This window comes from Bos mutus, chromosome 14 (genome assembly GCF_027580195.1).
Source record: "Bos mutus isolate GX-2022 chromosome 14, NWIPB_WYAK_1.1, whole genome shotgun sequence".
Lineage (NCBI taxonomy): Eukaryota > Metazoa > Chordata > Mammalia > Artiodactyla > Bovidae > Bos > Bos mutus.
In genome coordinates this window covers 16,514,157-16,527,180 of record NC_091630.1, presented here as the reverse complement: position 1 = coordinate 16,527,180, position 13,024 = coordinate 16,514,157, and the positions used below count along the sequence as shown (strand labels likewise).

Sequence of the window (13,024 nt, the reverse complement as noted above, 5' to 3'; positions counted from 1 at the left end):
ACCACTTCCTTGGAACCACTTCCTTCCCCAAAACTATTGGTAGCAGATCATGGTTAGGAAAAGAAAGGTTACTCTATGAACTCCAGGTATAAAGAGTTTATTATGAAATTTGGAGCTCAAATGACTTGTGGAAAGGCCAGGGCTGCAAAGGTTATGGACTGTCACTGAAGCTCAGAGAAGCTAGTGCTGAAGATCTCAGTTTGAAGCACTGAAGTGGTGTTTCTCAAAAGCTCACATGGGCTCTGCTGGAATCTCTAAGAATCATTTAGATGCTCCCACCAACTCTCTTTGGAGCAGCAGCAGTGTGGTGGTTATCAAGAGGCTCAGCCGGAAGCCACTGTGTATCTGATATTGGGTCAGGCATCTGCTGCAGCTGTATTTGAAAAGTGATGGTCTTTCCTCAGCTTTTTGCCATTCAGATTTCATGAATGTTCTTCTCATTGCCAGACTCTTAACTGGGATCCATTCAGGGAAGGGAAATCTGGGAAATGTGGTTCCCAGTTTTCTTTTGTAGTAACAGAAAGACCTTAGAAGAGACTGATGGTGTTGCTTAATTGGCAGTAGTTAATCTAGCTCTGAGTCTAGACTAGCTTTTGAGGGGCAATACACACACACACACAGACACACACACACATATATATGTGTGTGTGTGTGTGTTTTGTATATATATATATATGGCTTCAAAGGGGGAGATACAGATTTCCCTTGCTCTCTGAAAGTAGAGCATTCTTATGAAACCTTTAGTAAGTTGAAACGTTGTAACGCAAAGAAAGGCTTCCCTGGTGGCTCAAATGATAATCTGCCTGCAACGCAAAAGACGCAGGTTTGATCTATGGGTCAGAAGATCCCCTGGAGAAAGGGAATGGCTACCCACTCCAGTATTTTTGCCTGGAGAATCCATGGACAGAGGAGCTGAAGCAGATACATTACAACACATCTTGCTAACAGTTACGCAAAATAAATTGTGAGATAAAGCACAGATCCTCTCAGACAAAGCTCAGAGATATGGTGGCTTGATGCTGAGTGTAGTTCTAGGAATGAGCTTGGTGGGGCCACTGTTGCTGCTCATGGTACTTTCTCCCTCTCTAATGGCTCCTGCAAAAATAAATGTTGAATGCTGTTTTTGTTTTCACCTTTTTTTATAAAAGTGTAAATCCTCTTCGAAATTCATCTGGTTAGTGAAACAGGTGTTAATCCAGGCCTTTTGTAAAAATGAAGGGGCGTAAAGCGAACTTTTGAAAAGTGGGTTTACCTGTATATGTGCGTGTGTGTAAACTAGGACTATATACACACACACACATATACATACAAACCCATGGTGAAGGTTTCAGTTACCCCTAAGCAGTCTGGGCAGGTGTGGGACTCTGATATTTTGCGGGTGATTTTGCTTAAGGTGAGATCAGCCTTTTCTCCTAACATGAGATTTTGGCTGTTTTTATTCTATATTCCATTCTTTTAACTTCCATTTATATATCTTCTTAATGCTGCACTTGTTTGACAAACCGTAAGTCTATTTCTTTCATTCATAAGAAACACAGCACATCTTTTTCTATTAATTTGGTGATTTTAATGAATTTTAAGTCTATAATTGAAGCATTAAAGCTAAGATATAATTCACTTTTAAAATTTGTTTCCTTTGATTTGTCACCATTGAGTAGTATTTTAAATTAGAAAAGACTACATGTGAAGACTCAGACTCTTTCTCTAATAGTTATGGTGTTTGAAGGGAAAAAAATAAAGGAATGTCTTGGTTTCTTTTAGGTCTTATGGAAGTGTATTTAAAGCAATACATAAGGAATCTGGTCAAGTTGTGGCAATTAAACAAGTACCTGTTGAGTCAGATCTTCAGGAAATAATCAAAGAAATTTCCATAATGCAGCAATGTGACAGGTATGAAGAGATTTTATTTCTTTATTTACCTTCATTTTGATAAGTTTTGCTAGTCATGTACAATAAAATGTATTCTTTGGTCATTTTAGTTTTTTCTTCTGACTTCCCATCACAAGTAAGACTGATCTTTTAAGAAAGATGAGAATAGCTTTGTTGGGTTGTCTTAGGACTTTCAGTTCTAAGCAGAAATAGTATTATAAAGCAATATGTGGTGATAGAATATACTCGAGCACTTTTCTCATTTTCAGGAAAAATTTACAGGTGAAAATTAGCTTCTCATATTAAGGAGAAATTTTTTAACAATCCTTTTGCTGTGATTTGTTTTAAATAATTAAAAACACTTCTGGAGGAGGTTGCCAATAGATGGGGAAAAATGGAAACAGTGACAGACTGCTTTCCTGGGCTCCAGAATCACTGTGGATGTTGACTGCAGCCATGAAATTAAAAGATGCTTGCTTCTTGGAAGAAAAGCTATGACAAACCTACACAGTGAATTGAAAAACAGAGCCATCACTTTGCCATCAAAGGTCTGTATAGTCAAAGCTTTGGTTTTTCCAGTGGTCATGTGTGGATATGAGAATTGGACCATAAGAACGCTCAGTGCTGAAGAACTGAAGCTTTTGAATTGTGGTGCTGGAGAAGACTCTTAAGAGGCCCTTCGACAGCAAGGAGATCAAACCAGTCAATCCTAAAAGAAACCAACCCTGAATATTCATTAGAAGGACTGATGCTGAAGCTGAAGCTCAATATTTTGGCCTCCTGATGTGAAGAACTGACTCATTGGAAAGCATCCTGATGCTGGGAAAGATTGAAGGCAGGAGAAAAAGGGGATGACAGAGGATGAGATGGTTGGATGGCATCACTGACTCAAGGGACATGAGTTTGAGCTAACTCCGGGAGATAGTGAAAGACAGGGAAGCTTGGTGTGCTGCAGTCCATGGGGTTGCAAAGAGTCAGACACAACTGAGCGACTAAACAACAAAAATTAAAAGTCATGTTTTATGTAACTTTCATTTATTCAACTGACATTTACTGGACAACCCTAGTGTGCCAGGTACTGTCACAGGATCTAGGAATACCAAGGAAACTAAGACATTGTTTTTCTTCTTGAGGAGCTGGTAATCTGGTTGGGAAGACAGATACTTAAGTGAATAGCTATAGTACAGCACAGTCATTGTGCATGTGAGATGTGAGAACAAGGAGGGAGGGCACCTACCTCAGCTAGGAGTCAGGAAGTCTGGAATGCTGAGGAGGTGTAAGTCTGGTGAAGAAATGGAGCAGTGAGAGAATTCAGAGAATTAAAAGTAGAAAGGTGAAAAACAGCTCACTGTTCGGTGCTGTTTTGATAGGGTTTAGAATTACTGGGTGGAAAGTAGGAGACAGAGATTGGTCTGAAATGAGTTTGGATAGGTAAATGGAACTGACCATGAAGCTGACCTGTTAAGTAGCCTGGCTTTTCCTAAGGGATGCAGAGTCTATAGTTAATCGAAGAGGGAATTGTTCTCCCTGTATAAAAGGTCTCTAGGTAGGGTTAGCCACCTAGCACGTGGTCTTTGGTCTCATGCTTATTACCTCATAGTTACAGGAGGGCTGCTTCAGCTCCAGCCTTTTATCTACATTCCAGACAGGAGAAAGATGAGAAGAAGCAGGAAAGGGCTTCCCCAGAAACCCTCAGCTTATATTTTATTCATCAGAATTGCATCACATGGTGACTTAGAGCTGGTGAACTTAGAGGAGTCTAGACACATTGTCACCTTTAATCAAATCATTGGGCCCTATTAGTAAGAGATGTATAGAAAACTTCCTTTTCTAAAGGTATACAAAATCCATATATTATAAGCTCTTTGGGTAATGAAGTGACTGAATAATTCTAGAGGAACTTTGTTGCTTAGATCTGTTCAATTTTGCTCTTCTTTATTGTATGCTGTATATTTAGATCATATTACATATTTTTCATCAAGGCCATGTAAAGTGGTTATAGAAAAAACATACATTCCTCAGTTACCCAATCAAAAATATAATTTGAGAATTTTTCCAGACCTTGCTATTTATTTGATAACTTCATAAGAATGTGGCTCCCATAGTTTGATGTAGATAAGGAAAGACTGGACGTAGTGTAGTGATGGGTCCTTCAGTTGTTTAATATTTGCATGTAACTCTGATTATTTTATTGTAATGATTAAAAATAGTTCAGTTTCTAGTGTTGTTCTTTAGAGATTTTAACTGAGTGTGGTCTAGGGAAAAGCAGTGTCTCAGATATTACCTATTATACATCTCCTCCCCTAATCTTTGTGCATCTTGATGCCTATCAGGTCTTATTCAGATTTCTGCAGCAACTTCCTGTGTTCACTTTGTCTTTCATTTTTGCCTGCTCCAGCCTGTTTCCCTCCTGAAGTTAGAGTCTTCTTTCTCAAATGCACACCTAATCAAGCCATTCCCTGTTTAAAACCCTTCAGTGGCTCCTCATTGCTTGGCTGAATCCAGTCTCCTAAAGGATGGCCTGCAAGGTCCTGCGTATCTGGCCAGTGCTTGTGCTTCCTCTCTTGTACCTGAGTTTTGCTTTTAAGCACCTGTTTACTTGCATTCTGTCACCTGACTCTTAAATTCTTTTGAGTTTGGGGTGATGTCTTACTAAGTGCCCTTGGATCCTGCCACATAGTAGCTACTAAAGTATTGACCGGTATTAACTAATTCCCATCTCGATGACTCAACTGGAATATCCAGAAGCAACTTTAATTTAATATTCTAGAACCAAATTTTTAATTGTTGAAGAAAAACCTTTCAGGTCCCTATTTTGTTAATGATATCATCATCTAGTTAGTTTTTCAAAACAGAACTCATCTGTTTTTCTTATACCTCTGCTGACACTAATACTAGTAGTGTCTCCTTCTGAAATGTCTTCACTATCTTTATCCTTTCTTCATTCCTTGAGAGAAGGAACCATATTTCTTAGCACACGTTATAGTACCTCGCACTGTACTTTCTGTTTAGTGAATGTGAATAAATATGTATGGATAAGAAGAATGTGAAAGAGCACTGTAGGTTGAGGGAACCCTAGGGAAATTTGATATTTGTTCCTGTTATGTACTTTAAACTACTAAGTGGAAAAAAAAAATAATGAATTAAAGGGGTAGGAAGTGTTAGTTGCTCAGTGTCCGACTCTTTTCAGCCCCCACCAGGCTTCTCTGTCTGTGGGATTTCTCAGGCAAGAATACTGGAGCAGGTTGCCAATCTCTTCTCCAAGGGATCGTCCGAACCCAGGGATCGAGCCTGGGTCTCCTGCATTGCAGTTGGATTCTTTAACATCTGAGCCACCGGTGAAGCCCAAAGGGGTAGAAAAAGTAAACAAATTCTAGAAATTTTGTACCACTTTATAGCAGAACACTTTGCAAATAGTAAGTACTTGTCAAAGAATTTGTTGAATGAAATGGTGAAACAGATCATGATATTAGGTTGATGCAAATGTAATTGCAGTTTTGGAACGTGAGTTTTAAATAATTGTAACTAGGCTTAAACACATTTACTGATCAAAATAGAAACCATTACAATCAACACATTTTTGCCAGTGAGAAATAAGTTTGTTTATTCCTGTAGCATGAAAATTCATGCTTTGGGATTCGAGGAACTCTTGGAAAGAATTTTCTGTCTTCTGCTGATTGTGGAAGCATTCATTTTTCCTGCAAAAAATTGTCAGAGATGCTTCAAGAAGTGGTAGTCAGTTGGCTGAGAGTTCAGGTGAATATGATGGATGAGGCAAAGTTTGTAACCCAATTCGTTCAACTTTTGACATGTTGGTTGTGCAGCGTGTGGTCTGGTGTCGTCGAGAAGAATTGGGCCCCTTCTGTTGAGCAGTGATGGCAGTAGGTGGGCAGTTTTCTGTGCATCACATTGATTTACTGAGCATACTTCTCAGATGTAATGGTATTGCTGGGATTCAGAAAGCTGTAGTGGATCAAATGGGCAGCTGACCACCAAACAGTGACCATGATCTTTTTTTGATGCAAGTTTGGCTTTGGAAAGTGCTTTGGAGCTTCTTCTTGGTCATGCCACTGAACTGGTTGTTGCACAAAATCCACTTTCGTTGCAGGTCACAATCTGATTGAAAAATGGCTTGTCGTTGCATAGAATAAGAGAAGACAGCACTTGAGAATGACAATTTGTTTGATTTTCAGTCAGTTCAGGAGGTACCCACTTACCAAGTTTTTTCACCTTTCTAATTTACCTCAAATGCCAAATGACCGTAGAATGATTGACACTGAGTTCTTTGGCAACCTCTCCTGTAGTTGTAAGAGGGTCAGCTTAGATGGTCCTCTCAGTTGGTCGTTGTCAACTTCAGATGGCCAGCTACTGCGCTCCTCATCTTCAAGGCTCTTGTCTCCTTTGCAAAACTTCCTGAACCACCACTGCACTGTACGTTCGTTAGCAGTTCCTTGGCCAAATGCATTGTTGGTGTTGTGAGTTGTCTCTGCTGCTTTACTACCCATTTTGAACTTGAATAAGAAAATTACTCGAATTTGCTTTTTGTCTAACATTTCCGTAGTCTAAAATAAATATTAAATAAGCAGCAAGTAATGTCATTCTGTCATTTTTGAGATTGCATCCAAGTGCTGTATTTTGGACTCTTGTTGACTATGATGGCTGCTTCATTTCTTCTAAGGGATTCTTGCCCACAGTAGTAGATATAATGGTCATCTGAGTTAAATTCACCCATTCCAGTCCATTTGAGTTCACTGATTCCTAGAATGTCGACATTCACTCTTGCCGTCTCTTGCTTGACCACTCCCAATTTGCCTTGATTCATGGACCTGACATTCCAGGTTCCTGTGCAGTATTGTTCTTTACAGCATCGGACTTTACTTCCATCACTAGTCACATCCACAGCTGGGTGTTGTTTTTGCTTTGGCTCTGTCTCTTCATTCTTTATGGAGTTATTTCTCCACTGATTTCTAGTAGCATACTGGGCACCTACCGACCTGGGGAGTTCATCTTTCAGTGTCCTATCTTTTTGCATTTTCATACTGTTCATGGGGTTCTCAAAGCAAGAATACTGAAGTGGTTTGCTTTTCCCTTCTCCAGTGGACCACATTTTGTTAGAACTCTCCACCATGACCCATCTATCTTGGGTGGCCCTACACGCGTGGCCCATAGTTTCATTGAGTTAGACGAGGCCGTGGTCCATGTGATCATTGGTTAGTTTCCTGTGATTGTGGTTTTCAGTCTGTCTGCCCTGTGACAGAGAAGGGTAGGAGGCTTATGGAAACTTCCTGATGGGAGAGACTGACTGAGAGGGAAATTGGGTCATGTTCTGATGGGTGGGGCCATGTTCAGTTCAGTTCAGTTCAGTCGCTCAGTCGTGTCCTATTCTTTGCGATCCCATGAATCGCAGCACACCAGGCCTCCCTGTCCATCACCCAACTCCTGGAGTTCACTCAAACTCACATCCATAGAATCAGTGATGCCATCCAGCCATCTCATCGTCTGTCATCCCCTTCTCCTCCTGCCCCCAATCCCTCCCAGCATCAGAGTCTTTTCCAATGAGTCAGCTCTTTGCATCAGGTGGCCAAAGTACTGGAGTTTCAGCTTTAGCATCATTCCTTCCAAAGAAATCCCAGGGCTGGTCTCCTTCAGAATGGACTGGTTGGATCTCCTTGCAGTCCAAGGGACTCTCAAGAGTCTTCTCCAACACCACAGTTCAAAAGCATCAATTCTTTGGCACTCAGCTTTCTTCACAGTCCAACTCCCACATCCATACATGACCACAGGAAAAACCATAGCCTTGACTAGATGGACCTTTGTTGGCAAAGTAATGTCTCTGCTTTTGAGTATGCTGCCTAGGTTGGTCATAACTTTCCTTCCAAGGAGTAAGCGTCTTTTAATTTCATGGCTGCAGTCACCATCTACAGTGATTTTGGAGCCCCCAAAAATAAAGTCTGACACTGTTTCCACTGTTTCCCCCATCTATTTCCCATGAAGTGATGGGCCAGGATGCCATGATCTTTGTTTTCTGAATGTTGAGCTTTAAGCCAACTTTTTCATTCTCCTCTTTCACTTTCATCAAGAGGCTTTTTAGTTCCTCTTCACTTTCTGCCATAAGGGTGATGTCATCTGCATATCTGAGGTTATTGATAGTTCTCCCGGCAGTCTTGATTCCAGCTTGTGTTTCTTCCAGTCCAGCGTTTCTCATGATGTACTCTGCATAGAAGTTAAATAAGCAGGGTGACAATATACAGCCTTGACGTACTCCTTTTCCTATTTGGAGCCAGTCTGTTATTCCATGTCCAGTTCTAACTGTTGCTTCCTGACTTGCATACAGGTTTCTCAAGAGGCAGGTCAGGTGGTCTGGTATTCCCATCTCTTTCAGAATTTTCCACAGTTTATTGTGATCCACACAGTCAAAGGCTTTGGCATAGTCAATAAAGCAGAAATAGATGTTTTTCTGGAACTCTCTTGCTTTCGATGATCCAGCGGATGTTGGCAATTTGATCTCTGGTTCCTCTGCCTTTTCTAAAACCAGCTTGAACATCAGGAAGTTCACGGTTCACGTATTGCTGAAGCCTGGCTTGGAGAATTTTGAGCATTACTTTACTAGCATGTGAGATGAGTGCAATTGTGCAGTAGTTTGAGCATTCTTTGGCATTGCCTTTCTTTGGGATTGGAATGAAAACTGACCTTTTCTATGTTCAGTACATCTTTAATCCAATTTTCTGTTGATGGGTGGGGCTGTGTTCCCTCCCCGTTATTTACCTGGGGCCAAACTATGGTGGAGGTCATGAAGATAATGGTGACCTCCATTGATGCACTGCTGCAATCAGTACCCCCAGCCCTGTAGCAGGTCACTGCCAATTCACGCCTCTGCCGGAGACTCCTGGACACTTATGGGCAAGTCTGGGTCAGTCTCTTGTGGGGTCACTGCTCCTTTCTCTTGGGTCTTGCTGTGCACAAGTTTCTTTTTGTGCCTGCCGAGAATTTGTCTCCCAGTCCTGTGTAAGTTCTGGCAGCTCTATGGTGGGGTTAATGGTGACCTCCTCCAAGAGGGCTTATGCCACACCCAGGTCTGCTGCACCCAGAGAATGACAGAATGGTCTCTGTTTTCTTCCAAGGCAAACCATTCAATATCACAGTAATCCAAGTCTATGCCCCAACCAGTAATGCTGAAGAAGCTGAAGTTGAAAGGTTCTATGAAGACCTACAAGACCTAGAACTAACACCCATAAAAGAAATCCTTTTCATTATAGGGAACTGGAACCCAAAAGAGGAAGTCAAGAAACATCTGGAGTAACAGGCAAATTTGGTCTTGGAATACAGAATGAGGCAGGGCAAAATCTAATAGAGTTTTGCCAAGTGAATGCGCTGGTCATTGCAAACACCCTCTTCCAACAACACAAGAGAAGACTCTACACATGGACATCACCAGATGGTCAATACAGAAATCAGATTCTTTGCAGCCAAAGATGGAGAAGTTCTATACAGTCAGCAAAAACAAGACCGGGAGCTGACTGTGGCACAGACCATGAACTCCTTATTTGCAAATTCAGACTTAAATTGAAGAAAGTAGGGAAAATCACTAGACCGTTCAGGTATGACCTAAATCAAATCCCTTATGATTATACAGTGGAAGTGAGAAATAGATTCAAGGGGTTAGATCTGATAGACAGAGTGCCTGATGAGCTATGGACAGAGGTTTGTAACATTGTATAGGAGGCAGGGATCAAGACCATCCCTTGATCAAAGGAATGAAATGAATTACAAGGAAAAGAAATGCAAAAAGGCAAAATGGTTGTCTGAAGAGGCCTTACAAATAACTGAGAAAAGAAGAGAAGCTAAAGGCAAAGGATAAAAGGAAAGATATACCCATTTGAATGCAGAGTTCCAAAGAAGAGCAAGGAGAGATAAGAAAGCCTTCCTCAGTGATCAGTGCAAAGAAATAGAGGAAAACAATAGAATGGGAAAGACTAGACATCTCCTCAAGAAAATTAGAGATAGCAAGGGAACATTTCATGCAAAGATGGGCTCAATAAAGGACAGAAATGGTATGGACCTAACAGAAGCAGAAGATATTAAGAAGAGGTGGCAAGAATACACAGAAGAACTATACAAAAAAGATCTTCACAAACCGCATAATCACGATGATGTGATTACCAACCTAGAGCCAGACATCCTGGAATATGAAGTCAAGTGGTCCTTAGGAAGCATCACTACAAACAAAGCTAGTCGAGGTGTTGGAATTCCAGTTGAGCTATTTCAAATCCTAAAAGTTGATGCTGTGAAAGTGCTGCACTCAATATGCCAGCAAATCTGGAAAACTCAGCAGTGGCCACAGAACTGGAAAAGATCAGTTTTCATTCCAATCCCAAAGAAAGGCAATGCGAAAGAATGTTCAAACTGTCACACAATTGTACTCATCTCACACGCTAGTAAAGTAATGCTCAAAATTCTCCAAGCCAGGCTTAAGCAATATGTGAACCGTGAACTTCCAGATGTTCAAGCTGGATTTAGAAATGGCAGAGAAACCAGAGATCCAATTGCCAACATCACTTTCACTTTCAATAAGTCATTAGCAAAAAAGAAAAAAAAAGTGAGAAATGCACATTAAAATAATGTATAACATAATCACATTTAAGAATGTATTCCAGTATGAAACAGCAAAGTTCAACAATGTAAAATCACAATTACTTTTGAACCAACCTAATAAAAGTGGATTCCATCTTCTAGATTTCAGTTTTACATTCATATTGAACGTATAAAATAGTGAAGAGGCAAAAAAGTTGGTTAGTTAAAGGATCCTAAAAGTGCTAAAGGATAAGGTGAGTGAAAAACTGGGAAATGGTGGGAGCAGGCATTACATTTTAGCTACTACTTACTTAGTGTTAATGCAGATGTGTTATTGAGAATTGGTATAAAAATGATTTGGATGAAAACAGTATAAATTGAAAAATGCCCACATAAAATAGTAGAATTTCAGCTAGAGAAAATGAGATTTGTAGTTTTGAAACTGATATATTTTCTTAAGTCTATGCAGCTATTTGGGCATTTGGCAAATTGTCTTGCCTTCTACACTGTAAAAAGAGACCAGAGGATGTTTTAAATTTTTTTCATTTTAGTGCATACTCAACATGTATTCAATACAGCTTTTTGGTATAAATATTTAGGGGAACCCATCTGCATTGTTTATGGCTGAATCTTTTGTCTAGTCCAGTGCTTGCTTGACACAGAATAGGTATTTAGTAAGTATTTGTTGAATGTGTAAATCATCGAACGTTGGTGCTTGACTAAACCTCTGTAGGTATATTTTCGAGTTTTTCCTATGTATTCTTCTCTAAGGATGTGCTTCTAGGGGTATTTTCCTCAAACAGTGAAGAATCAAGCAGAGTGGGAAATTTAGCTCTTCCTTTTATCTTTTTCTCTATATTGGAGCTCATTCTAAAATTTTATATAAGGTTCTGGTGCTAAAGCATAATTAAGAACTATTTTACAGGAATAGAAAATGAGATCTAGAGATTTTACATGGATTGTCCTAGATCACAGCTAATGACTAGGATGATATGAGGAATGATATTTGCTGACTGCAGGGCCATTGCTGAAGAAAGCAATATCTATACAAAGATTACAACAGTTCAAAGTAAAGTACTCATTCTCAAGGCAAGGCTAGAGATGGAGGCAAGAGCTGGTCAGCAGTACTTTTGAATACCATGTGCCCAGGTAACGTGGATACAAGGGATACAAGGGAACCACAAACCTCTACACTTGTGGTACTTAACTCTCTAGGGAAGGAACTTCTCATGTCTAAACCAGGAGAAATGTGTTGTTAACGCATGCATTAGGGCACACAATTATTCACCTAATTTATTCTATATATATGTTGTTGTTGTTGTTTAGTTGCTAAGTTGCATCTGACTCTTGGTAAAACCCCATGGACTGTAGTTCACCAAGCTACTCTGTCCATGGAATTTTCCAGGCAAGAATACTGGAGTGGGTTACCATTTCCTCCTCCAGAGGATCTTCCTGTCCCAGGGATCAAACCTGCGTCTCCTGCATTGGCAGGCAGATTCTTTACCACTGACCACTGGGGAAGCCCTTCTTTGTAAATGTACACATTTATATAAAATACAAATTCAGTATATATATTATGTAAATAAATTTATTCACCTAATATATATCGAGTGCCTACTCCTGAGGGCAGCCCTTCTGTGCTGTGCACGAGAGGTATAACAATGAATGAACCAGACTTTGGAAGGACTGTCACTCAGATGGACTAGGCAGATGAATGGATAGGCTGTTTCAATGTAGTGTGTTAAGAGCTCTGATGGGGTAAACATAGAGAACATACTATATTGGTTGGAACCCATGTAAGGCCTCACTATTGGAAATTTAGGGAAAAAGGATGACTTAGATTTACTGGGCAAAGAGGGAGAAGTGATCCATGTGGTAGAAATAGCACGTTTCTAGCTTGTCTGCTCAGAGTCTTCTTCCAGAGCAGCTCCTGTCCCATCTGTTTTGTTTGCTGATGCTTCTGGGTCAGATTGTGTTTGAACAGTGTTGCTGATTAAAAAAAAAAAAAAAAATGACATTCACCATATTGAAGGATTTGTGATTAACTTTGGCAGTTTTTACCAGCTCATGTATATTAATTCATATTTTGGGTGGACCAAGAAACCAGTTGCTATGGTTTAGATTTATTTTGGAAAAAATTCCGTTTTCATAGGAGAGCATTCACATTGCCTTTGTGAAAACACTGTATTACCCCTATTAATTTAGAACACTGTGAAGATTGTAGAAGGGTGTTGAGGAAACTTACATGATGAAAAACAGCCATTTCTTAGGATTTTAATTGTCACATGCTCATAATGAGAACATTAAAAGTATATTTTAGAAAATATTTGCAAAAGACTTATCTGATAAAGGAATGTTATCCAAACTATACAAAGAATTAAAGAAACTCAACATGCAAATAACCCAATTAAAAAATTAACCAAAGGCCTTAATGGACATCTTACCAGAGAAGATATACAAATGGCAAATAAAGATATGAAAAGATGCCCCACATTCCATGTCATCAAAGAAATACAAATTAAAATGAGATACCACTGTACACCTGTTAGAATGCCCAAAATCCAGAAGACTGACAGCACCAAAA

The 13,024-nt window shown here is 39.8% G+C and overlaps 1 protein-coding gene across 2 annotated transcripts in view; it reads left to right on the top strand.

Moving 5' to 3' along the window:
- Positions 1–13,024, top strand: part of STK3 (serine/threonine kinase 3) — a 309,491-nt gene that overhangs the window by 40,034 nt on the left and 256,433 nt on the right. For both annotated transcript variants that reach the window (XM_070383025.1, XM_070383024.1), the window contains exon 3: positions 1,762–1,890. In XM_070383025.1, the coding sequence (XP_070239126.1) occupies positions 1,762–1,890 (129 nt within the window). The remainder of the gene's footprint in view (positions 1–1,761; positions 1,891–13,024) is intronic.